We start from the raw sequence: 27,478 nt of genomic DNA on the forward strand, positions 1-27,478 counted from the left end.
AAGACTAACAAGATGGTTTATTAGATGATGAGCTTTTGTGGGCCAGATCAAATAGTGGAAGAAAATAGTGTCAACCATATATACCAAAGGATACAATTAAAACAAAAAAAAATACATATGAAAAGGACAAATCAAATTTCAGAACAGAAGGAGGATGCGGGGGGGGGTGGGGGGGAAAGGTAAATGTCTGTGAGCTAATGATATTAGAGGTGATAATTGGGGAAGCTATCTTTGTAATGGGTAAGATAACTAGAGTGTTGAGACCCCCGCGTAAAGTGTCGAATTTTAGCATGAACGACAGTTCAGAGGATTCCCTTTCAAGTGCAGATTTAAAAGGCTTTTGAAGCAGGATGCAGGTAATTAAGTCGTTGAGACAGTGTCCTTTCTGGTTGAAATGGCAAGAAACTGTTTTTTCTTTGTGATCCTGTCTAATATCTGTTTTGTGGGCATTGATTCTTTGGCGAAGTGTCTGAGACGTTTGTCCAATGTACAATGTACTGATCAGATCAATGTTTAGACTGTAATTTTATTTTAATGTTTGTATTTTGTTGTTTTAATCTTAATATTTTTAATGTTAAGTTCTAGGGGAATTCACTGCATCAGGCCCTACCACTATGCTGCAAGTGTCTGCATTTTATAGGCAGAGAAAATTATACTTTATTGTCCATGAAACAGGGAATTGAATTTGGCTCCTGAAGTCTGAGTCAAATTTTAATGGAGAAATAAACTATCTAGTATTTGAATGAAAGAAAGTAGTAGTACTGTATTCTGAGTCTTGCAACTGGCACAAGATCTTAATTCAATGTTTTAGAATGGCAGAGAACACATCAAATGTTTAATTATCAATTTTCAAACAAAAAAATAACAATTATTAAAATGTATCATAAAATACACAACATTTATTTACAAAAAAGGGGATAAAGCAACCCTCATGCCCCAAATGTCAATACACTATAACAAATTGAGTTAGGTAAACTAGTTCAGAGGAAACTGATGTGTCTAACACCCGGGAAGTCACTGTTTTTTGTAATAGGTTTTTTTGGCTCAATTTTTTGCTCTTAATGCAAAAAGATCTGAGGCTTCCAAGTAGGGAGGGCAGATATAAGAGGTTTATCTGAAGTTCTGCCCTGCATTTCCATTGCTGCTACAACATCTCACTGATTTTTGTGCCCTACACTCCATGGGTGTTCAAAATTAGTAATTTTTTTCAGTGCTTCAAACCTTAAAATTTTAAAGTTTTGGGGAGGAAAAGGCCAGTATGGTCTAAAATTGTAAATCAGAGTTAAGCCCCCAAATCCATATTTAGGTATTTACCTTTCAAAATCTTGTCCTGTTTTTTTTTTTTTTAAACATTAGCGAAAACATTACCAAATTGATTCCTTTTTCATGTATGCTGGAAAACGTTTACACACATTCTTCATTAGCACTCATGGGACATCCCCATAGGATAAGGTGTAAATGTTTTGTAAGGATCATGGCAGACGGGGTGGTGGCAGGCAAAAGCATGGTGTGCTAGTCCTTGGAAGAGTTGCGTGTCCTCATCAGTGAAGCTGCATATTCATAGTGAGCAATAACTGCCCCTCTTCCTTGAGTGGTCCATTAGTCATCTAGCACCACAGGGTCAGACAACAGTTTGTAGCTGATCAAGAAGTAGGGATAGCATTGGTAGCTGTTGAAGATCACATAAATATTTGGACTGGCTACATTATCAACATAGGAGTCATAGCATTCCCTACCAGACACTCTTTGTGGTAGCTGGCAGTAATGCTTTTTCCCACATGTAGGTTTACCAACCAATACCTTGGCCAAGAACATGTGGCGCAGTCCACCTTTTCCTGCCTGGGCATAGCGATCAGCCTGGTCTGCACCCACGGTGAAATAGCAACCTCTGCTATATGTATGTGATCCTGAGAGGTGAGTGTCAAACTTTATCTGGCAGGTGAACCCCAGCTGTCTGGCTGAGGTGCTGTGGAAGAGGTGCTTCTCTAGCCTCAGTTTCTCATCTGCTGAGAGTCCCTGTGACATTAAATCTTTTTGGCTGAGGAGGGAACAAAAGAGAAACAAATGCGGTTAGTTACTGGCCAATGGGGAAACTTGTGGAGAAGCCAGAAAAGTAACCAGGAACCTAATCCCATCTCCACCCTGTGGGTCTATCATCTTGCTTCCTTAACATGTAGAAAACAAGTGATAGGCTTAATGTCTCTCTTGATCAACTTGGAGTTGAAGTTCAAATCTAATCACTCACTCTGGACAATGGAAGTAGGGCTACAGAGGCTCACCAAACACTTAAATGCTCTAGCCCTCTAAACTGTATAATCTTTCACAGTTGTATACAGCATGTGTAAGAATAGGAGGTTTGCTCATGCATTTGCAGTTGTCATTCCCATATTTCCATCTGCACCAATAAATCACCCTTCATGCAAGAAATTAAATGTGGCCATCTCACTTATCCTGCCTTCATACAGTGAGGTTTCAGCTTCACCTGAATCTTAATATCATTCGTGACTCACTGTGTGTGTTTCTGGCTACCATGGAGATGGTGAAAGAGGGGCAGAGTTAAGGTTGTGTTTGTAACCTCAACTGTGCATTTCTACACTGGTCCTCTTTTCAAAGAATAAGTGCACCGCATGTGGAGGCTGGTAGTTTAAATCCTGCACTTGAATGTAGATACTGACATTGTGCTGCTGCCTGGTTCAGATGTTGGAAAGATAAGTCATGGCCCTAAATGTGCTGCAACTGCACACCCTAAGACTTAAGCCCTGAGATTCACAATCCTTGTTTGTGTGCAGCAATATCCAAACCCAAGTGCACAAATGGGCCTTTCTTCCAGTCTCTGAATACTGCAGGATCTGCATTTTGAGGCTTTTAGCACCAGGATTCATTCATCCACTTGCCAACTCTACTACAGGACCCACACACTGGTGTATAAGCAATGAGATGCAGATTTCCAGTCTCCAAAGAATTTGTTTGCTTCCAAGAACAATGCAACCTGTACTTCCACTCTGACCTAACCCTCTCTGAGCCCCAATTTTACCTGCAGTATTTTTGCCAGAGAAAGTCATTCCGGATCCTGTGAACTGAGAGCAGAAGAACGTTGTCCTCCGAGAGTGTCTTGTGAAAGACCGTGTAAATGGCATGGTATGCTGTTTCTGATGGCAACACCTCCTCCTTTGTAAATGGGACACTGCCTTCTGGAGGCTTAATCCAGTCAGCAGGATATGGGCCACTGTAACCATCTGTAGGATCTTCTCCAGGGATGTTAGATGTGGGATGATGCAGTCCTGAGGGGCTGCTTGGAATTGTACTAAGGTAAGAATAAGATAGAATTTACTTCATCCTAGTGCTATGTAGATGCCATTAGTGATAGTATCACCTGTAGCATTCCTTACCACAGCCATGGCAACATCTGGAGAGGTGAGCGATACGTGGGCCGGAGCTGGATAATGTGGGTGTTTCCTGTGTTATGATTGTATATTAGATGGTTCTTGAAGTTCACGGTGTAGACGTGGCCTCGCAGCTGAAAGACATGCTCTTGTGCGCCATTTTCAAAGGCAGCCAGGAAATCACACGAGAGGGGCTGAGAGGGGTGAGAAAGGGTAAGCTGCAGTTTCAGGAGCTTGAAGAAAGCTAACCTCTTCCACTATGCATGTTGCTCCTCACTACTAGAGCTCAGCCCTGCCCTGGAGCAACCAGTCTCTTGGTACTAAAAGAAATTCCAAATACATAGTCTTTCAGTCCTTGCCTTTATCATCATATACAGACAGAGCCCAGAATGGATTGATAATCTAAAGAGACATCCCTCCCTCAAAAGTTGATCTGAGTTCTACTTTTTATACCTCCTCATATTTCTTCCACATGCTGCCATCCTGCCAGTATACTGCCCACTCTGTAGGAAAGTGGGAGTTCTGCTCTGGATCACTGGTATTGGACAGCCGCCGTATATTACTGAAAGGCCCATGGTGACCTATTTTCAATGTGTGCAAGTTGAGTTTCCCACACAAGGCCTTCCTAGGAAAGAAGAAAAATTGCTAATCTGTAACTGGAGTTTTGGGAGCAGATTCAGAACAGATTGCTCTTGTGCTGCCTACGTTAACCCAGGAAGTCTCTAAGATGTTCTGATTATTTGGATTCTACCATGAGCAAAATTATATCTCCCTTCCCACTTTTCCCCTATGTTCAGTTCCTTCTGCCCTCTTAGCTCTCAAATGAAGATGACGGTTGGGTGTGTGTGAATTTGTACTCCAGTTACAAGTAAGTAGCTGTTCTTTCTCCAGGTGCCAGGTGTTGGGGGATTCACAGACAGAAAGACTAGGGAGGTAGGGATGAGGCTATTAACTGCAAAACTGCTTTTTTTACTGGAAGCCCAGGGACAAGATGAGCTCCTGGTTGCAGGTCTACAGATTTCCGTTACTAAGCCTAATAGAATGCACCCTGACACCTTCAAGCTTTGGGACAGCTGCAAGTCAATGGCATATTTCAATACAGGCTTTAATCTATTTCAGGCATTTGGAGGAGATTTCTTGTTCTCTATCTTTGTTGTCATATACCACAAATAATCCAGGGACCTATGGGAAGGAAACTTTCTAACTTGATCTTCTGTTTTCTGGGAAGAACTTATTCCCTATTCATCATGCATGGAAGCTTCAGAGTCTAAGAACTCGGGTCTGTTGCAGGGAGGATTCTATTCCTGGTCACAGCTGTCCTTTATTTCTGCTTACTGAAAGAGTACTACCTACGGTGCAGGAAACACTCAATTTGTAAACAATACAACCTTTAGAATAATGGGATCATTAACTTTAATAACTAAATTGTAACTCTGTATAGGCTACACTCACATGTTTACATCAGGAGGCCAAAAACTACCTTCTGTTACTCTAGTACAGAGGTGGGCAATAAAATGGTGGTGGTTAGCTCCTGGCAGGCTGCCACCACTATATTTACCTGCTTCTCTGGCCAATGGGAGCTGCAGGAAGGGGCACTGACTGAGACACCTCTACCTACCACTCTCCTTGGCCAAGAGTGGCGATCCATGGTCAATGGGAACTGCAAGTGCCCGTACATGCGGAGATGCAGGTAAATGTAGTAGCAGCAGCTCACTGAATCCAGCCTGCAGGCTAGTATTTGCCCACTGCGATCTAGTAGTGATCAGGATGCGTCCCTTTAGAGAGATGTTACTTCCCGGGGTGGGGGAGGATCAGGTAAGCAGCGCTCTCTTCTGATTCATAACATTGCTGTGCTCGATGATGAAAGCTGAGTGGCCAACAGTAAAGCACAAGTAGGAGGGCGGAATAACAGAAATGCAAAATATGACTTGAGACTTATTTTCTGTGGAAAAGAACTTTCAAATTGTGAAATAATGTATTTGGAAATGATCCCATGTGTCACCTTCCTCTCAAAGATTGCCTCCTTGGAGAATAAATCCACTTTTTATAGGACCCGATGAAAGTACTCAGGAAGCTGCCTGGCTGCTCTACATATTTCTTCTGCTTATAAAACTGAGTAATCTCCTTTTCAAATGTGCTTTAACATCCTCTGGCTTCCATGATGCAGCTTGTGATCCATCTGGCTAGAAAAAGGTTTGGATGCTCTCAGGCACTTGAAGGCAGGAGACAAATAGGGTTCATGATCTCATTACTAGTCTGACCTTTTAATTTAGACACTAAGTGCTCTGTGCCTATACAGATCATGCCACAATTTTACCATTCGATACTTGAGGTTTGGGCAGGCAGATGACCTCACAGTGTCCTAAGAGCTGTGGAAACCAGAGTGAATGAGTTTGGTAGACAGAGGAGCACTTTTATCCTTGCAGAAGCCACAGCGGGGATCTTGCACACAAAGTGGTGTGAATGCTAAGCTTAGTCTTGCTGACTCTATGGCTAATAGGAAACCAAGCTTTTATGAAAGAAATAAGATCTGAGCACCAGGGCTCAAAGGATTGTGCAGGCCAGGCTTTGAGTAGTGAAGTTAAAAAGGGCACATTTAGGGAAGTGGGCCTTATGCTCAGGCTTCCTGCTCTGAGAATTCAGAGGCTACGTCTAGACTGGCCAGATTTTTAAAATCTTGCCAGCTGTCTAAACTGGCCCTAAGTTCTTGCACTAGAACACTGACGATCTCATGTAAGATCATCAGTGTCCTTGTGCAAGAATTGTGATGCTCCCGCTCAGGGATAAATGCCTCTTGCGCAAGGGTTCTTGCGCAAGAGGCCAGTGTAGACGGCTCTTTCGCAAGAAAGCCCAGATGTGCAAAATGACGATCGGGGCTTTCTTGCACAAGAAAGCATCTATACTGGCATGGGATGCTCTTGTGCAAAAGCACATTTCTTGTGCAAAGGCACCTGCCTGTATAGATGCTCTCTTGAGCAAATGCTTTTAATGGAAAAACTTTTCCATTAAAAGCATATGCGCAAGATCGTGCCAGTCTAGACACAGCCAGAGTGTCTGGGAGTGATTTTATGACAGCTTATTACTAATGACCATCATCTATCGTGCAATACTGAGAGGATCTGGTGCTCAGAACCAAACCTTTCTAGAGAGAGAGGGAAGACAAATCCAGAGCTTAGCTTTGTTAAACCCAGATTTCTCTTGTTCACTTTTTTTTTTCTTCACACCAGAAATAGAATGTAGACCAAATGTCAGAGTAAAGGCTTGATAGTAGATTCGTGCCTGGACGTGAGACTTCTCTTCCTCTCCAAGAAGCTTGATACAGCCTAGACTTTCCCTTTCAGTGCCCAGGCTGCCATATGGAGGCAGTTTAGGCTGTGATGCAGAAGGGGTCTCTGATGGTAGGGGATTTGGCCTTCTGGGCAAGTGTAGTCATACCAACAGGTGGATCAGGTCTCAGCATGGAGACCTCCTTGGCCAGTAATGTAGCAATAGCTGCATTCTCTTCTGCACCACTTTCCTTTGGCGTGATAGTGGAGGGAAAGCATAGAATGTATGGTTTAGATGTTTCTGGACAAGGATGTCTTTCCCCAGAAACTGGGTATCCCTTGTGAAGTAGGAGAGCCTTTGAATGCCTCTGGCAGGCACACTGACCCATTCCAGGTCTGAGATGCTGAATCCTGGCTCAGCAACTATTCTATTGAGCCTGTGCTCAACCAATATGGACGATCTGCTTTTCGAAAGAGTGCTTATTATGTGGGTTGCTCATATAGGATAAAAGCTCCATTGCCTTTGAGTGCAGCTTCTAGCACCTGTCTCCTCCCAGAGTGGTCAGATTGCTATAGTTGTAATGTTGTTGAATTGCACTAGAACATGCTCTCCGTTGATCTACAGCTAGGCCACCTGATGAGTCAACATGCCTGCTCAAAATTCTAGCAAACTGATATTCTCCTCCTGTGGGAGCCTATTGGTATTGTGATGTCACAGTGTCTGGGGATGTTTCCAAATCCTTTGTGGCTGTGTTAATGATGAGCACCCAAGGGCAGGCCCGCCAATAAGGGAGGCAATGGGAGCAACTCTCCTGGGGCCTGGTAATTCAGAAAAGCCCAGGGCTCCTGGATGCTGCTACCACAGCAGTGGCTGGAGCCCCAGGCCCTTTAAATCACCACTGCAGCCCTATGCAGTGCACTCCAGGTGGCTCTGAGAGCTTCCCATGGGAAGCTAGCTCCAGCCCTGCCTCTTCTGCCCAGGATCCCATCCTTTCCAGGTCGTGGAGCTGGCACCTCCCATTTTTTCCAGGGGCTCAGCGAGTCTGTCAGCCCCACTACCCTTGGGTCTAGAGGTCAAGAGCTGCTAAAATTCAGGTAGCTGGCACATCAATCCAGTACATTTGTCCCACATTCATCTTGGAAATTCCCAGTTTCTGACCCTCGTACCTAATGCCAAACAGAAAACTGTCCTCCTTTAATGTGAGGTTTTTTTTTTTTTTGTGGACTGCTGCTGTCTATATGGGCTAAATGAATCTAGCTCCTCAAAGATATAAAATTGCCATGGTTGCTCTAAAATGATCTAACTAATTCTAAAATGTCTGTACAACTATTTCTAACTGGTGGAAAGAAAAAATGGTGAGTGGACTCACAAGGTAAAGAACCAGAAGAGTTCAGCTCTGCTGCTTTTGGCAACTGGAAGTCATTCAGTGGGGGAGTATAGAAAGAGGAGAAGTGGTACATCTCCTTGTATAACCTCACATAGATCATTTGATAGCTTGGCTTTTTCATCACTTACTTGTCAATCAATTTAACATGCACTCTTTCTATGTCACTGTATAGCTTCTCCAGATGCCGCTGAGCCGAGTCATTCACACTCTGCCAGACCTGACTATCCTTCCTCTTTACCTGCCAGTGGTAGGGATAGCGAGTGTGGTGGAGCTCACAGATAGACCCCTGAGGACAATTCCCCAAAAGAAAGTGGTCACAGATCTGGATTCCTTCTCTCTGACGTGTGTGGAATTGGATTTCCATCTTGCGCACAGGCCCCTTTGGAAACTCTCCTTTGTTACATGAACCAGCTTCCTTTGAGCGGCAACTGCGCTTTATGGGCACAGGGGGTGGGCTGTGAGGACGTATATTTCCAAAAGCCGATACTGAGGCCGGTGAGGAAGCAGTCCTTGGTCTTTTGAAGGAACATGATTCCTGGAAGAAAAGGAAAGGCTGCAACATAGGAATGAGACACAGATCGACTTTGGATAGAGGGCCTTGTGCCCTCGCTTCTGCCCTACACATTTTATCTCCCAATGCCTCTTATCCTGGGCTTCACATACACCCCGGCCCACCATTAGGATATAATTCCCTTCAGCTTCACCTCTCAAAGTGAATGCAGTGCTCCCCACCCCGTTAGAAGCCTTTCTGCTTCCCTTGCTTACAGTAAATCTCTGGAGTGTGTCCCTGAATGCTTTCCCCTACAGAGCTCTCTGCTCTTCTCAGGGTGAGAGGGGAGTGGAGTTATTATTCCATGCCTAGAAAGAATGGGTTTGCCAGTCAACACTCCCTTCAAAGACTCACGATAACATCCTCCATCCATTGGGCCTGGCTGGAGCAGAGGAAACATTAACTGACTTTGTACGGGAGTCATGCCAACAGCATTCTCAAAGGATTCTAAGTTTTCTAATTTCAGACTTAGTTTCTGTTTCACCCAAGAAGCTCATTTGAGACAGTCTGACCATTGGCTGCATTCCCTAGCAGTTAGTGCTGGAAGGAGCCTTCCAAACGCTTTGTCTTTGATCATGATGATTCCAAGACATAAGCCAGAGGAGCTTAAGACTTTTGGAATGGCACCTGCTCCTCCATTCACTACTGAGGTTTCTGCCCTCAGTTTTTTTCTATCCTCTCTAGTAAGTGGCACCTGCAAAACTGGGCTCTTATTGCTCCAACTATACTCTATGTTGATGACTTACAATTTCACCTCCTAATTTCTGACCTTTCTCTGTCTCTCCAGTCCTGCAATTTGACCTAGCTTCTCCTGTTTTATCTTAAGATTAATATGACCATAAATGAACTCTTCGTCTTCCTTCCTAAACACTCCCCACTAGTTCCTATCATGACTGACAATACCACAGCTTCCTTGTGGTTCAATCTAGCATTTCCTTTAGATATCTTTTTCTCCTCATACACCCGACCCAGATTTTTCCTCTCCTTCTGCCTTGATGACTCAGAAATCTGTCCTCCTATCTCTATCTCCAGAGCAAAAGGTCTCAGCTGAGCCTTTCTCATCTGTTGTCATGACATCATCTCCATCTGTCTTGACTATAGCAATATCCTTCTTGGTGGCTTCCCTAACATCCACATTGTCCCTATTCAGTCCATGGGAAATGCTGCTGCTAAAATAATCTTCCTGGATTACTGCATGGAGCAAGACTCACCCTTGTTCTTTGAATACCACAAATGATTCCCTCTTGGTCACTGGACTGAATCTAACTTGCTTGTTACTTCCCAGGCCTCCTTCCTACTTACATGCCCTTGTAAAGTTCAAGGGCCAAGTGGATCGCTTGGAAATGTAATAAAATTTAGCATCCCTGTGGTGGGGAAAAACACCTCAGCAGCTCAGCACTGTGGCATTCAATTTCAAAAAGGAGAACTACACAAAAATGAGGAAAGGTACAGTGACAAAAGTAAAATCCCTGCAAGCTGCATGGAAACTTCAGACACCGTAATAGAGGCCCAACATAAATGCAATACCCAACATTAAAAAACACACTAAGGGCACCAAGGAAGTGCCACTGTGGTTTAGCCACCAAGTAAAAGAAACAGTGAGAGAGAAAAAGGCAGCATTTTAAAAGTGGAAGTTAAATCCCAGTGAGGATAATAGAAAGAAGCATAAACTCTAAGACGAAAAGCCAAAAAGGCATTTGAAGAACAGTTAGCCAAACACTCAAAAAGGAATATCAAAATGTTTCAGTACACCAGAAGCAGGAACCTGCTAAACAACCGGGGGGCCACTTGACCATCAAAATGCTCAAGGAGTACTCAAAGACGATAAGGTCGTTGCAGAGAAACTAAATGAATTCTTTGCTTTGGTCTTTATGGCTAAGGATGTTACAGAGATTCCCAAACCTGAACCATTCTTTTTACATGACAAATCTGAGGAATCATCCCAGATTGATGTGTCATTAGAAGAGGTTTTGGAACAAATTGATAAACTTAACTGTTAAGTCACTGGGACCAGATGGCATTCATCCAAGAGTTCTGAAAGAACTCAAATGTGAAATTTTGAAACTTTTAACTGGTTTGTAACCGATCCTTTAAATCAGCTTCTGTACCTAATGACTGGAGGATAGCTAATGGGATGCCAATATTTTAAAAAGGGCTCTAGAAGTAATCCTGGCAATTACAGACCAGTAAGTCTAAGGTCAATATTGGGCAAATAAGTTGAAAATGTAGTAAAGAATAAAATTGTCAGACACATGGATGAATATAATGTGTTGGGGAAAAGTCAACATGGTTTTTGTAAGGGGATATCATGCCTTACTAAACTAGTAGAGTTCTTTGAGGGGGTCAACAAACAGGTGGACAAGGGGAGAGCCAGTGGATATAGTGTACTTAAATTTCCAGAAAGCCTTTGACAAGGTCCCTCACTCTTAAGTAGAGTTGTCATGGGATAAGAGGGAGGGTCCTCTCATGGACTGATAACTGGTTAAGACAGGAAACAAAGGGTAGGAATAAATTGTCAGTTTTCAGAATGGAGAGAGGTAACTAGCCATGTCCTGCAAGGGCCTGTACTGGGACCAATCCTATTCAACCTATTTATAAATGATCTGGAGAAGGGGTAAACAGTGAAGTGGCAAAATTGGCAGATGTTACTAACCTGCTCAAGATAGTTAAGAACATAGCAGACTGTGAAGAGCTTCAAAAAGATGCTCTCACGAAACTAAGTGATTAGACAACAAAATGGAAAATGAAAGTTAATGTTGCTACATGTAAAGTTATGCACATGGGATTATTTTTTCCAAACTATACATACAATATGATGGGAACTAATTTAACTATAACTACTTGAGAGAGATCTCAGAGTCATTGTGGATAGTTCTCTGAAAACATCCACTCAATGTGCAGCGGCAGTCAAAAAAGCAAACCGAATGCTAGGAATAATTTAAAAAGAGATAGAGAATAAGACCGAGGACATTGTATTGCCTCTATATAAAACCATGGTACACCCACATCTTGAATACTGCATACAGATGTGCTCACTTCACAATATATTGGCATTGGAAAAGGTTCAGAAAAGGGCAACAAAAATGATTAGGGATTTGCAATGGGTCCCATATGAAAAGAGATTAAAAAGACTTGGACTTTTTAGCTTAGAAAAAGAGGAGACTACGGAGAGGATATGATAGAGGTCTATAAAATCATGACTGAGGTGGAAAAAGTGAATATGGAAAAGTTATTTGCTTGTTCCCATAACATAAGAACTAGTGGCCACCAAATGAAATTAATAGGTAGCAGGTTTAAAACAAAAGGAAGTTTTTCTTCACTCAGCACATGGTCAACCTGTGGAACTCCTTGCCAGAGGGGGTAATGAAGACCAGGACTTTAACAGGATTCAAGAAATAACTAGATAAATTCATGGTCCATCAATGGCAATTAGCCAGAATGGGTAGGAATGATGTCCCTAGCCTTCTGTCAGAGGCTGGGAATGGGGGACAGGACTGGGATTGCTTGAAGATTCCCTGTTCTGTTCACTTTCTCTGGGGCATCTGGCATTGGCCACTATCACAAGATAGGATACTGCTAGATGGACCCTTGGTCTGACCCAGTATGGCCAATCTTATTTTAACAATCTTTTGGTTTCAGTCTTAAATTCTATAGGATTGTTTCATCAGGGCTGCCAGTCCATAGGGAAGACAGGAAGCACTAGCAGAAACCCACAACCATCTGGCCCAATGCTCAACTGGAAAATGCACAATCAAAGAGGGAATTGCTGTGAGTAAAAGCAAAATCAAAAAAGATATTTCAAAGTAAGTGCAGTAAGGTGAATTTTGCCTGTGACCAGAGAACCAAGCACATGATTTCAGAAAAATATTGCTGAGTGATGAAAGAAAGGAACTGACAGATTTTGGGAGGGGATGAGTTAATGGCAGCTGGAAAACATGTGAGTTGGCGCACAATTTCTAGGAACTCATAGCACCAAATTTTTCTTTTCCTCACTAGCAATGCAAGACCCAAGATCCTTAGGTTGTGATAACTTTTAAGTAAATCTGTTGTATATTAGACAGCGTTATCTGTCTGTCTAATTCGAGAACTCCTCACAAGGGTAATAGCTAGGACCACTAAATTCAGAATACAGGTCCCTTTTATGGTAACTTAAAGCAAGGTCAGGGTTTGGTTGTGCCAGGAAAATGGAATGTGCCTGGAATGGGATTGCTTCTCATAAAACCATACAGAAAAGAGACAGAGTTGCCAGGCAGGTGAAAGGGGCTGGCTGTGGATGTGCACCCTCCTTCCCCCTCATACGGGCCTGTCCCAGCTCTGAGCCCCCCATTCCCCGGATGCCCTTTAGCTGAAGCTCCCCTTTTCCCCCCAATTTGTGTGGGAGTGTTCCTGGCAGTTCCCTTTCATCAGGGAGAGAGGAGAAATGTGAATAGAAAATACATCATCTCTTTTCCAGGTTGTGGGTATGACTTCTGTAACATGGGCCTAATTTTAATGAAAGGAAGCATTGAAGTAGAGCTTGGGCATCCTGCTGTATATGCATTCCCAGGAATTATAGGGCACAATAGGAATCCAAGAAGGAAGATATGTGGGGAAATAGGATGGTGACCTGATTAAAACACTGAACTAGGAATGCCTGGGTTGTAGTTATCTCATTTTGTCACAGGTGAGACAATGGAAGGACCTGTGCAAAGTGTCGACTATTTTTATTGTACTATGTTAGAGAAGCTTTGTGGGGGAGGGGGGCATCTTTTAAGTTTGCCAAGACTGTTTGTATGCATGCTGCAGGCAGCAGATTGAATAACTAAATCTTTTCTTCATTCAGTGTTGCACAGCAGCAAATCACAGGCCTCCTTTGTCCTATATATCAAGCCTACATTTTTGTTTTCCTGGGGACCTGCAGCGAGGGTCACCACAGTGCAAAAGTGAAGGTCTACGGGGGTGCAAAGGAAAGGTGGTATTCTACTGGCAATGATTTCCTGCTACTCTGTCCAGATCCTAGCCAGCCTGTCTCCCTTGTCAGAATAACTGCATTAGAGTGAAGGATCTGAGTGTGCGAAATTTTATTTATCCTTCATCTTCCTCGATTTGCTTTCTACCAGCCTCTCTCTCTCTCCGTTCAGAGCAGGGCAGCAAAATTAAATCTTACCTTGTTCCCTGGCTCTTCTATATCTGTATCTTCTCCTCCTTCTTTATCTTCTGTTTCCCTGCTTTCATGCTTTTTTCCTTGCTTCCGTTTCTTTTTATCTCTGTGTCCTTCTCTCACAGTGGAGGTGGGTTTCAACTTTTCAGTCTCCTGTGTCAAGTGCAGATGATACTTCATGATGGAGTTATTCTCAATGCTGGGCCTGCCCTGAAAGCAGCTGCCATCATACCTGCCTATTCTGATCCTACAGGGAAAAACTAGCTTCTAGCTACACAAATACACACTATTCACCTGGACTTCATGCCCCAATACCATACTTCTCCTTTAATGAAATCCCCTCTGTCTAATAATTATATAAGTAACTATTAATCGTAAACAAGCCAAGAGTAGTTAGCCAATGAGATTCCCACTCTAGAGTACTACACACTACTACCTTTTGCACAATATTCCTTCGATGGAGCCTCTTTTCTTAGGCTTCACTCTTTCAAGAAACACCAATACCTACAGTAAAACTCCAGTGGTCCGACATCCAATGGTCTGGCACTCCTGATGGTCAGGCATCATCTGGAACCCGGAAGTGCTCCGGGAAGCCAGACAACTGGAGCTGCTCTGCCCCCGGCTTCCCCAATTCAGCTGCTGCTGAAACTGACCAGCGGCTGACTTTGGGATGCCTGGGGCAGAGCAGCTGGGGTGCTGCCGGGTTGGTCCCCTAGTGCCGCCCCTTGGAGCTGCAGGACCAACCCGGCAGCACCCCAGCTGCTCTACCCCAGACTTCCCCAAGTCAGCCGCTGCTGAAACTGACCAGCGGCTGATTCTGGGAAGCCCGGGGCAGAGCAACTGGGGTGTTCTTCCCCGGGCTTCCCAGAATCAGCCGCTGGTCAGTTTCAGCAGCGGCTGACTTGGGGAAGTCTTGGGCAGAGCAGCTGGGGTGCTGCTGGATTGGACCCACAGCGCTGAGGGGGGCATCCCTCCCCCACTCCACCCCAGACCCCTCATAGCCCCCCCCCTTCCAATAGTCTGGCATATTTGATAATCCGGCACTCCCTGGGTCCTAAAGGTGCTGGATTATCAGAAGTTTACTGTACTTAGTCCACGTCTAGGCTAGACACGGTGATAAGTGCTGGAATGATGAAAGCTGCCATGTCCCTGACTTGAAGCAGAAATAACCCAAATAGATGGTTTCTGACTACTATAAAAATTGTGCCAGCACCAGTAGGAATCTTGTAGAAAAATCCCTGCTGGAACCAGTAGCAGCACCTACAGAAGCTCTAGTGTAGAAGACGCTCCTACTCCCAGTGCAGTTATTTCTTAATCTTAGTGTTAAATTCCACACTTTTTTATATCTAAAAGTTCTGCTCGCCTTCAAGTTAGTTTACAGATGCATGTAACAGTCTCAGGCCCATGTGCACTGTTCCAGTTGAAATGGAGACAAAATGTGACCAGAGTTTGAAAATGAGATGCTGAGTTACCTGCATTAGCATAGAATATATATATATATGTGCATGTGAGAAATGGCCTTTGGAGAAGTTCCTGCTCCTTTATTCTCAGCTGGTCAACCATCTCTATCCCCCCACCCCCTTCAATAAATTAAACTACATTAAAGGACAGGGTGGAACAGAGTAAAAATCAGTTTTCATTCCTTAAATTTCTTTTAGCTCTGTCCTGGTTCTCATCCCAGCAGACTCTTCTCCCTTTTTCATTATTTACACTTCCACCATTCTTCTATGTATCCTGCCTTATTTTTTTCTGCTCCTCCTTCAATCTCCGGATTGTCCATTCCTTCTCTTTGGCTTTCTCTTCTGAGTTTTTTCTGGTTTTGTCTTAATGCATCTTTCTTTTTCTCACTTGCTGCTTTGTTCAGAAGGGAAGTTAATTGGAGCTTTTTGGAGGGAGGTGCCTCCTGAGAGAAGTGAAGATGAGGATATTTAGTATTGAGGAATAGAATTGCACTGAGTGCTGGTCCCTGGGCTCCAAGGCTCCTCTACCCAAACCCCCGCTATAGTAGGGCCTAGCTAACTTGGATTTCACTTCTTAATGCAACATGGCTAAGGGAATTATCCTGCTAGTAGGTTTTGTGGTGAGTATAGGCAGGGCTCTCTGAATGGAACCCCAACTCTCTCCTGGGCTTTCTCTCTTACACCACACACACACACACACACGTAATCACTTCCCCCCACATGCACTGAACACACACACACACAAGTAATCCCCCCCCCCCCCCCGCATGCACTGATCTCTAAAGTGAGATGTCATCTTACCTACCCTACCCCCTTGCTTTTCTCCTCCAGTGGGACCAGCAACACTGTTCTTGGTGAGATTCACTTCCTCTGAGGGGGAGAAGGTAAGTCCTACCCATTGTGCCTTGTTTTCTGCTGCCACCACTAAGGCCCTCATGAGTCAACAGGTCCAACTTCTTTCCAGTGCCAGCTGGCTAAGGGAGTGCATGTTGTCAGTGGTATGTGCAGAGGAAACCCTGCCCCCTTCCTGGTGTAACCATGGCAACGTGCCATGGCAAACTAAACAGCCGGTTCGAACATTCTGCATTCTCCTTGAACCCCACAGTGCTAAAAGGGGTAACTTGTACAAAGGGATACTGGCTCCACTAACTGGGGACCAGAATAGTGTCTCAAATGGCCCACTCTGCATAGTGCAGAGACCTTTTAACTGAAGGGCTGGTTCCCACTCACTGCTCCTGTCATCTGAACCCCCAATCCTTGCTTTTATACGCTCCCCCCAAAAAAACCCCACAGTTCTAGTTCACAGTGATATCCTGGTGTCCTGGCCTCACTGCAAACACTGCTTCCTTAGTGGGAAACTGAGTCCACTTTGACTTTTACGCACTTGCTCATACGGAAGCCTGACTTACCCCAGAGAGACCCCACTCCGAGGCAAAGAGAGGTTGATTCAATGACTGTGAAGGCTGAGGAGAATCTCAGCTGGAAGGAACTCTAAGAATTGTTTTGTATGATGTCAGACTTAGGATGCAACTGGTAGGTTGACAGCCTGGTTATCAAATCTCTGCTCACCTTTGAGCCAGGCTTCCTATTTACCTGTTCTAGTCAGGATGCAGAGAACAACCTGCTTTTTACAGAGCTAGAGACAGGGAACAGACATCTTAAGTGAGAAACCCAGGACACTCATACTGGAGTGTAGGAAATCTGCAAGAATGTTTGAATGCAAGAACGTTTGAATGCAAGTATGTTGATGGGCATGTAGCTGTACCTTCTGCCCTAAAGCAGTGGAGGAGAAGAGGGAGAATAGGATGTTCACTCTTCCCCCTCCCCTGTCCTTTTCTCTTCAACCTGACTCTCTGATAGCTGTGCCTGCCCCATAACTAGCTTCCCTCCTTCACCTTTCCTTTCATTTTCTGCATTTGTCCGTCTACAGCATTTAACTCCTAGACTTTTAAGTATCAGAGGGGTAGCCGTGTTCGTCTGAATCTGCAAAAGCGGTGAGGAGTCCTGTGGCACCTTATTGACTAACGGAAGTGTTGGAGCATAACCTTTCATGGGCAAAGACCCACTTCGTCAGATGCATGTATCTGACGAAGTGGGTCTTTGACCACGAAAGCTTATGCTCCAACACTTCCATTAGTCTGTAAGGGTACGTCTAAACTACATGCCTCTGTCGGCAGAGGCATGTAGATTTGTTTGTTCAGCAAAGGTAAATGAAGCCGCGATTTAAATGATCACGGCTTCATTTACATTTACATGGCTGCCGTGCTGAGCCGACAAACAGCTGATCAGCTGTTTGTCAGCTCGCCGCTAGTCTGGACGTTCCCCCCGTCGACATCAAAGCTCTTTGTCTGCAGCCCCGGTAAACCTCATTCCACGAGGAATAACGGGGCTGCTGACAAAGGGCTTTGATGTCGACAGGGGGAACGTCCAGACTAGCGGCGAGCCAACAAACAGCTGATCAGCTGTTTGTCGGCTCAGCGCGGCAGCCATGTAAATGTAAATGAAGCCGTGATCATTTAAATTGCGGCTTCATTTGCCTTTGCTGATCTGTCTAATCTACATGCCTCTGCCGACAGAGGCATGTAGTCTAGACACAGCCTAAGGTGCCACCGGCATCCTCGTAGATTTTTAAAAGTAATTGTGATCATCTGGTGTGACCTCCTGCACATTGCAGGTCACAGAACCTCACCTAACCATTCCTGTAATAAACCTCTAGTCTGTGACTGAGTTACTGACATCCTCAAATCATGGATTAAAGTCTTCAAGTTAGAGAATCCACCATTTGCACTAGTTTAAACCTGCAAGTGAGAATGCAAAAACAAAACCCAAACCACACTATTTCTGCCAATCTGACCTTGGGAAAGTTCCTTCCTAACCCCAGATATGGTGATCAGTTAGAACTTGAGCATGTGAGAGCTCAGCCCACTCTTATCCACACAAAATCTTGATCACACTGCAAGTCAGCACTGGTAGGGTTTCACAGGTATCAGGGCCATCCTTAGGTATAGGCAGCAAACGCAGCTGCTAAATTTAATGGTGCCCCAAATGTAATGGTAACTTATACTATATGGTTATGTCTACATTGTGCTCTCTTGCACAAGAACACATGCAAATGAGCTGCTCTTTTGCGCAAGAAGGAGCGGTCTATACTGCTCCTTGTGCAGAAACCACCTCCTGCGCAAGAGCCATTCTGCCTGAAAATAAGTGGCAGAACGGCTCTTGCATAAGAGGGGGTTTTTGCACAAGGAGCAGTTATAGACTGCTGCTTCTTGTGCAAAAGCCCCTTGTGCAAAATGGCGGCTCATTAAGTATGCACATGAGGTGCGGCAATATTCATCGCCGTGCCTCATTTGCATATGTTGTGCAAGAGAGTGCAATGTAGAAGTAGCCCAAGTGCCTATGGATGGGGGTTTGGACAGGGAATGGGGCTGGCGCTGCCCGCAATCCCATCCTAGGCACATATAATGTAAGACAGTAATGTGAGCTCAGTGCTAGGGCTCTGGCAGCCTCCAACCCTATTCCTTGGCCCAGCCACTCATGCACATGCACAGACACATGTTCAGCATTGTCTCCAGTGGCTCTCAATCCCATCCCTTGACCAGTCCCCATTCTGGGCTGCACCCAGCCCTCACTCACCAGTGGCCATGAACGGTGCCAACACAGGCCAGAAAACTCTGGAGGAGCAGGTGGTGAACATGCAACCAGCAGCTGGAGAGAAGTGGCAACTTCCTCTTCAAAGTGCTGCTTCTCTCTGTCCAGCAGCGTAGCTGTTTGCTGCTCCTCCAGCCTGCAATTGTCACCTGCTGCTGTCCGCTAGCTGCTCTGAGGCTGAAATGAGCCTCTCTTCTTGCCCTGCTCCTGGGTTGCCAACTCTCCCAGACTGACTTAACACCATTGCAGCAAATGGTGCACAATCAATCCGGTAGGAGGGCATTGGCAATCCCCAATTTTCCACCCCTACCCTACAGAGAAGCTGCTCTCCCTGCAGGAGCAGTGCCAGTGCAGGGCTGCATAGGGCACCAGCACTGGTAAGGACAGTCCTGACAGGTATGTTAGAGAGGGTACATGAATGAAAACCTCTATCTGACATGGGCAGACAAGGTGTTAGCTCTTGACAAGGCTTTAGGCCCCTGACAAATTCATTGCTGGAAATGAATCTTTCACCTGTAAGTTGGTATGATTAAGATTGTATTAGACATAACAAAGTGTTTAGACTTACAAGCATGTAAGTTGCTGCATGTATTAATTTCACAATAGATCACATGCTATGAAGTAACTTTTTTAAGTTTTTGCTTTGGAACCTAAAACAGTCTCTGAAAGTGTGAGGGAGCAAGTAAGCAAGGTGTAAGGAGGATCATCTCCTTCCTTTTAAGAGGATCTATCAAAACTAAATAGACCACTGTGGGACATCACAATGCCAAGACTTTAATTGCCTCCTTGCACCCATGAAGAGGTTTCATACAAAAGTGCTTGTCCCATCGGGTTGAATTCGAGAAGGAACAAAAAACAAGGAAACTTTTCATTTTCTGCTGTTTGGACTCTCATGGGGCCAGAGCTATGACACACAAGCAGAGATCCCCAGGGTCAGCCTGGGTTAACTCAAACAGATTCAAAGCTGACAGATTACAACAGCTCTTTCACCTTTTGAAACCATAGACTAACACATTTGTGTATATATGTTTGCCTGCTTTAATAATGATCTCATTTCTTTCCTTAGGAATCTTTCTAAAATGTATCAATTAAAAGCATTGTCTTTGGTGTGAGATTTAAGGTATACATTGAACCGGGGTAAGTGACTGACTGGACTCTTGGGACTGGGAGCAACCTGACTATTTTGTGATCTTCGGTTTATAGTGATCACCTATCACTAAGTCCAGCTTGCCAACACAGACAAGAATGACCAAGGAGTCTGATTGTGACTCTGTGGGTAATGCTGTTGTTGTGGTATAGGAGTTCACACTTGTTACTGATTTGATAAAATTTAAGAGAGCATACAACCAGCTGGAGTTTCTGCCCTTGATCTTGGCAGTCTGCCCTAAGGTTAGCACTCACAATTGTCAGCCACTCCAGGCAGTGTGACAAAGTGTATTCAAAAATCTTATATGGAAGGAGCTATATGTTACGTATTCCTATGTCAGACTGTCCTAGGAAAGGGCACTTAGTCCAAGAGACGCTGTTATGTTTGGGGAGTGTTAGTTTGGGTGAGAATTTGCCTTTAAAAATTGTATTTCTCTTGGTTTTATAGGACTAAATTCCATGTGTCCCTTTGAAGTCAAAAGCTCTCCAGTCTCCTGTGGGAGAAATCTCTGTATGTCTCAGGGTGCAGCTAACCGCTTCCTTTCCACCTCAGCATTGTCTTTTCAGACCTCTGCAGAGAAGTGGGGAAGCATGTAACTGATTTTGAAAATAAATAACCCTGCCATGAGAGTGCAGATAGTCGGTGACGTGCATGCATGAAAAGGTATTGATAGAGGGGAAATAGGGTCTTGCTCCTTCCCCTTCTCTGGTAACTTCCTTTCCCTCTTTTAAACTAAAATTACTGACATGTTAAAAGAAAATAAGGGAATAATTCAATATTTACCCCTCTGCATCTCTGGTGCTTTTTCTCCAATTCTAATTTCCTCATGCCTGAACTGTCTTCATTTTGCCAACACATGCCCTCTGCCCCTTCTGTGAATCCTACCTCATTCTTTCTGCTTGACTCAAATCTCTGTGCATCTCCTTCCCCTTCATTCTTTTGTCCTTTCAGTTTTCTCTGTGTTTGCTCTGTACAGTGTTTCTTTTTTTCATTTGATGCCATGTCCAGAGCAGAACTAGATTTCAGCTTCTTGGAGGAACCCAGCTCCTGCAAGAAGGAGACATTATGATACTTGATAATGAAGTATAGAACTGCCAGAAATGCAGGTTGCTGGGCTCCAAATCCTGCATGCACGTCCCATTCCCCATCACTGTTTTCTCCTAGTCTGATTTCTCCCCCACACTGCTCCTTATAACCTCTACATCCTGCCATCCTTTCTGTGAATCCTTAATAGAAAGTAAAGAAACTGCTTTGAACACCAGGCATCAGTCCCACCTCTCCTGTCCATATAGTACACTGCTCTCATAGTAGTCAGCTGTCTTAGTCATCACTACGTGACATATATTTCTCTTGATGGAACTAATCCTGTGAGGAGTCACACTTAAACGTGTGCAGAGCACACCCTAAATAAACATCTTAGGTTTCATCCCCACAACATTTGAGCTGTTCTGTTCTTAGGCCTAACTTGTCCAACACACACACACTTCCTCTGTAACCAGACCCCACATGGTTCAGTCTTCAGAAGCAGTAGGACACTAATTATGTGGTCCTGTGCTACTGGCCATCACCTTCTCCAACCCAGCATACCCAAACTCATACCTCAGCATACCTAGACACTTCATCCCTGGGCTTCAACTGCTCCCCAAATACATACCCTTAATAGCCAGTGAGACCCAACCTTACAGGTCACCTTACATCAAGGGGGGGCACTGCTCATCTTTGGGTTTAATCTCCCACTCAGCACCAAATACAACCTTCATTCTTGCTGCGGCTGCTGTTTTCTCTGCTTTTGTCTGGAGACCATTTTTACGGCCTTCCCCAGTATTTTCTGTTCTCCATGTCCTTTGTTTTTTCTTTCTCTTACTTTGTTCATTACACAGAGGGAAAACAGACTCAGGCCTTTTGAGCAAAGGCATCTCCTATTACAAAGGAAGAAGACCAACATTCAATGATGATACATGCAGCAGCTCAGAATGTAGGTTCCATGCTTAAATATCTTCCCATGTTCTGTTCACACTGCCCCCCCAGTGGGAGCTCCATCGAGATGCACATGCAGGTGTCCATCAAATACTACTATAACCCTGCAGGGGACATATGAATGTGCAGTAAAGAGCATTTGTCTAGAATCTCCACTGGAGGGTGCTGCTAGCTCTGTCATATGTCAGACTAGATTTGGGCAGAACAGATGAAGTGTATGGAGACTTATTTCTGGGGAGCACTGTGGTGAGACAGAAGGAAACATGGCCTTTAATCGTTTTAATTTTTCTTTGTTTCTTAGATTTTTAACTGTACATGGAAAACGTTCTACTTTCACTTGTGAGAATCTCCTGCTTCTTTCTCTCCAGTAGCCAGTAACTGCCTCATATCCACTTTTAAGTCAAACTTTCTGCTTGTCTTCGGGTGTGTCTGCTGTCTGTGTCCCAAAGTGGGACCTCATCCCCACCTGCATCTGCTGGGAGAGTGGGACCAAACTCTGAAAGTGAGAAAGCAGCAGAGCTGCCATGGAAATGCAAGACACTGACAGCATGCATGTAGGAATGTGGCACGTGGATGAGCTGCTCATCTTCTCCCCGTTTCACTCATTACCTGGCCACCCCTCTTGAACTAAAACAAGAATATATTGCAGCAAAAGAAGTAGAGGGAGAATTCTGTGTTTATCTCTGTGCTTCCCTTGTATTCTTTCTCTCAGTTCTATTTCACTTGTACCCTGGCCTCTCTTGTTTTCACTTCCCCTTTCCCCTCCCCTTTCTATGACTCCTACCTCGTTTCTCCCATCTTCTCCTTCTGGCTCTTGATTCTGTGTTCCTAATTGTTTGTACTTCTGCTTTCTCTTCTGTTTCTTTCTGGTGCTCTGCCCTTGGCTTAAAGGGGACGTGGGGCTCAGCCATGGAGAGGAAAGTAACAACTGGCAGAAGGAGAGAGTGCGAGAAGCGAAGAGTGGGGGTGTGCACAGGTAAGTGTGCTCAGAGGTCCATGCTCTAGCCTCATCCAGCCCTGATTCTGCTCCATCTGCTTCTGTCTCTAGACTGGCTATGTCAACTCCCCTTGGATGTTCTGCTATCCTCCAGTTCCTGTGGTTTTTCTTTTTCTTTTGCTTGTTTTCCTTCTGGGGGAAAAAGAGACACAATAAATTGTAATGATGAGATACGGAGCAGCTCTAAATGCAGAGCTTAGGACTTCACTTCTCCTCTAGCCGCTATGTACAATGCTCCCTCAGTAGGACTGTAAGGCAAGGTCTACACTGCCCCCTTTTTGTTGGAAAAAGCTACGTGAATTGCGCTCCTCAATTTGTGTAGTTTTTTCCGACAGCTTTTCTGGAAGAGGGGCCAAGTGGGTGTAGACGGGGCCAAATAGCAGAAAAGCTTCCTCTTTTGGAGGAACTTATTCCTGATGAAACACGGAATACAGGGCTCCCCGAAAGAGCGTGTTTGCTCTTCTGCAAAAAAAGGTATCATGGAAAAACCCTGCAGTGTAGACATTGTCTAAGTGTGATAGCCTATAGTATACCTCTCACATAACTAGCCTATTTGGTCCGAATTCCTGATTATCTCATAGGTTACACAAGACCCTGGACTTTTTCGCCTCACATTACTACTTCTCCCCAATGGGGCCTCCACCCTACTCTGGAGCAACAGTTCTTTGTTGCAAAGAAGAGGTAAATTAATTTCAATTATTAGTTGTGATGCTTAGTAGACATTACCACAAATAACTATGTGCTACATGTTTTCTAGATGTAGAAAGACTGTCACGTTTCCATGGAGCCCACTGTCCAGGCTAGACAAGCAGAGGTCAGGGAAAGGGGAAGAACAAGAGGTAATTTATACAGCAGTCAACTAGGGAGAGGGGCTTAGAGAGCTGGTGCTGGTTTGGTAGTTATTTTAATGCCTCTTCCACAGGAAGTAGACAGAGTCACTTGAGAAGTAGTGTAAGGCAAACAGGATCTTGAACTGCACACATCTCCAATACCTTTCATGGAAAGAGGGGAAAGAAATCTTTGTCTGCCCTTCCACATTGCTGCCATTGGTCTTTCCCAGCTCCTGCTCTTTGCAGTATTTTATCTCCCATTGTGCTCTGACTAAAACCTCATTTCTTACTGCTGTGGTTGCTTTGTCTTTGGCATCTGTTTCTAGACCCTCCTTATCACCAGCTCCAACATTTTCCCTTCTCTGTTTCCACTTTTTTTTCTTTTTCTCACTTTGCCAGTTGCTCAGAAGTAAAATAGATTCAGGTCTTTTAAAAGTCGGTGACTCCTAGGGGGGAAAAAAACTGAAATTAAATGATGCACCATGAAGCAGCTGAGAATGTGGGGCTCTGAGGCTAGATCTATACTACATTGGAAGGTTGAAGTAAGATAGGCAACTCCAGCTACATAAATTATGTATCTTATGTATGTTGATGTATCTTACGTTAGAGCAGGAGGCTGACAGGAGCAAATACTCCAGCATAGGAGTTCCAACTGCTCTAACTCACGTGCACACACAATTACCTGATGACACCACAGTCCCACACTGGGGGAAGCAAGGAATCAAGTGGAGGTTATATTCATGTTTAATTTTGCAATAGCCTCACGCCTGTTTTACTTTTGGCTTACTGGGCACATGTGGAAAAGTTGTAACTAGGACCAGAAAATAACCCAAGGGACTTGCCGTAATGATCCAGCGAGAATTAGGGTTTGGGTGTGGATAAATATAGTGTGGGTTTTGCCCTATGCCATTATTAGCTCTGCTAAATTCTGTGTTAAATCTCCCTACCCTGAGAGGAAGATTACCTTAATCCTTGCTGTTCCTGCTGCTTGTGCCACTAGCGCATCCTTGTCACCTTCCTCTGTATGTTCTACTCCTCTCCATTTCCTGTGTTTTTTCTTTTTCTTTTGTTTTTCTTCCGCACTTTGCCAATTGCTGAGAAGAAATCTGGATTCGGGCCTTTTGAAGAAAGGTGACTCCTGGCATAAAAGACACTGAAATTTAATGGTGAGACATAAAGCAGCTCAGAACATAGACCCCTGAATTTCTCTTCTCCTTTAGCTCTGCATACCGTATACAGTTCTCTCAGCAGGTACTGACTCACTTGGAATTTGTTCTCCATTATCCTACTCATTCTCACAAATGGCTGGCCTGTTTTGGCTCAAATTTGCCAAAAATATAACCAACATGCGACAGATGGCTAGTATGTAAAATTTCAGTTCACAGGGCTAACATTTGGTAAAGTTATAAGCAATTAAAAACATCTAATCATGGGAAATATTGGGGAACCTTAATAGTTTTACAAGTCCCAGCTATGCCATGTAAAATGTGACTTCAGGACTAGGGTTTTGGCAGATAAATGCTGTTTGGGTTGTTTATTAGGGCACTTTTTGCACATTTGGCTTTAATACATGATAAATTCTACTTTCCACTCTGAAATTTAGAACCTCAGTACTCTCCTGGGTTAGTTTTCCTTCCTGTCTTTTTTTTTGTGGTTGAAGGTAACACTTTCATTCCTACCTTCAATCTCATTTCCCTGCAGCCACACAGAAAAATGTGGTCATAATCTTAAAAACTGGGGTGCCGGAGCAATTTGCATAGTGGGGTGCTGCAAGCCATTTAACCAAACTTTATACCCTGGATATGATGAAAAACACCCAAGCCAAGGAATGTGGCAGCATTACCTGGCATTCTTAGTCCCAGCATCCATGTCTGAAAGTGGTAAACTGGGATACCTGGCACAGGAATGTAGGGAGAGTGTGACTATTAACCCCTCCACCATCACCACCAGCATGTCCTGAGCAGTATTACCTCAATTCCTGCTCCTGATGACTCTGCTTCTTCTCCTTCTGTCTCTAGGCTATCCTCTTCCCTTTCCTCTGCATTTAATGCTCTTTTCCAGTTCCTGTGTCTTTTCTTTTTCTCTTGTTTCTTTTCTTCACTTTGGTCATTGTGGAGAAGAAAACTGAATTGAGGCATTTTTGAGGAAGCAGGTGACTCCTGGTAGAGAGAGAGTTTCTGAAATGTAATGATGAGACACAGAGCAGCACAGAAAGTAGGACACAGGATTTTGATACTTTTCCTCTCTCTTTTCAGAATAAATACTGGAAGTACAGAGATAGCAGAAGGAATTACCCTCTGCTGCTTTTTCTGTGTTTTCTCCCTATCTAGTTTCCCTAGTCTCAAACAGAGGCCCATTTCTTTTCTGTTTTAATCACCTCATATTCTTGTGAATCCTACCTCATTTCTTGCTTCTCTTCCTTCTGTTTCTAGTTTGTCCTTTCCTCCTTTCTGCTCATTGTTTGGTGTCTGAAAAATCAGGATAAACTTTCTCTCTAGTTTCTTTATCACCCTTTGTCCTTTGTGCAGAGAAGGGGATTTCAGCCTTTTGAAGGAAGGCTTCTCCTGGAGAGGAAGAGATGGTGACACTTAATAATGAGATGGTTTGGTTGCTCTAATGGTTAGGTCCTGGGCATGAGTACCCTGCTTCCACCCATCTCTTAGGTACACTGATCCCATAAGAAGACTTCGCTTTCCTTGGCTCTGTCTCCCAGTATCACACTACTACTTGAATGGAAGTCTCCCTTTATTTAGGTTTCATCCCAGATGCATAGTCATCCCAAATGAGAACCCCACCCTCTCGAGGCTTGAGCTTACACATACACTCCCACTCTTCAGTGGAAGTCCGTTCTTAGGTTTCATTTTCCCAATACACACAAACTCATGTTGGGATCTACTTCACCCCTTACTAGCCCACAGTTCTGCATTAATTGGACTTCCACTTCCAGGTCTTCAGCCTTCACTACCTTCTATCTTGGGATTTCACTGTCCAAATGCATATCATTCTACCACAGTCTTCATCCACCTCACAGACACACTCTCACACTGCTTTCTCCCTCCCCCCACAAGAGACCTTCCATGTCAGCTTCACCCCCAAACATACTGCTCCTTCAGTGAGATTCCCCTTTCCATCCTCTCCTCTCACCCTAAGCACACACACATTAGCTGCAGCTCCCCTACCAGTGACCCACTCCTTGGTTTTGTTCCCCAAACAGGTACTACTCTCCCCCTAGCCTTACTTTGGCTGGGCTAAGGATTTCCCTACACCCCCCCCCCATGGGGGTGTATACCCTCCTGAATTTCCCCAACACCTCCCCAGTTTTGTGAACGATGGTGCCATACAGCCCACCTTCACCCTCAGTGTCACCCCTCATTGGCCCTGACACCTCCCCTTGTAAATTTGAACCCCCCCCATTTCAATTCCTGTGGAGGCTACTGGGTTGGGTTTCACTCCCATGACACACATTGCTCCCCAGAACAGCTTTCCTGTACAGCCCTCTAATCACTGCTACCTCCGTGGTACCTAGCCCTGCCTTAGAGAGCCACCCAGCTGGGGACGGAGGGGGTGAAGTCCCAGGATGGCTTGCTGCTCTGCAGCCCCTAGGAGGCGCACCATTGGGTCCAGTAGGGGAGTCACCCAGAGACTGCCCCAGCGCTTCGTTCCCCCTCTCTGCCACTGGACTACACAAC

At 44.5% G+C, this 27,478-nt stretch overlaps 1 protein-coding gene across 1 annotated transcript; it reads right to left on the reverse strand.

Annotated features, from left to right (window-relative positions):
• Positions 1 to 1,599: 1,599 nt before the first annotated feature.
• LOC106732835 (uncharacterized) lies at positions 1,600 to 27,478 on the reverse strand. The gene is made up of 15 exons (XM_089771008.1): positions 27,402 to 27,478; positions 26,189 to 26,353; positions 25,760 to 25,948; positions 24,754 to 24,927; positions 24,080 to 24,235; positions 22,747 to 23,091; positions 21,740 to 21,904; positions 20,871 to 21,032; positions 15,466 to 15,630; positions 13,734 to 13,880; positions 8,166 to 8,572; positions 3,837 to 4,008; positions 3,390 to 3,577; positions 3,035 to 3,304; positions 1,600 to 2,038 (listed from the first exon to the last, which is right to left on the reverse strand). The coding sequence occupies exons 1-15, from the start codon at positions 27,402 to 27,404 to the stop codon at positions 1,600 to 1,602; spliced, it is 3,147 nt and encodes a 1,048-aa protein (XP_089627134.1). The 5' UTR covers positions 27,405 to 27,478.

The sequence above is a fragment of the Pelodiscus sinensis genome, chromosome 1 (assembly GCF_052426305.1).
Source record: "Pelodiscus sinensis isolate ZL-2025 chromosome 1, ASM5242630v1, whole genome shotgun sequence".
NCBI classification, from domain to species: domain Eukaryota; kingdom Metazoa; phylum Chordata; order Testudines; family Trionychidae; genus Pelodiscus; species Pelodiscus sinensis.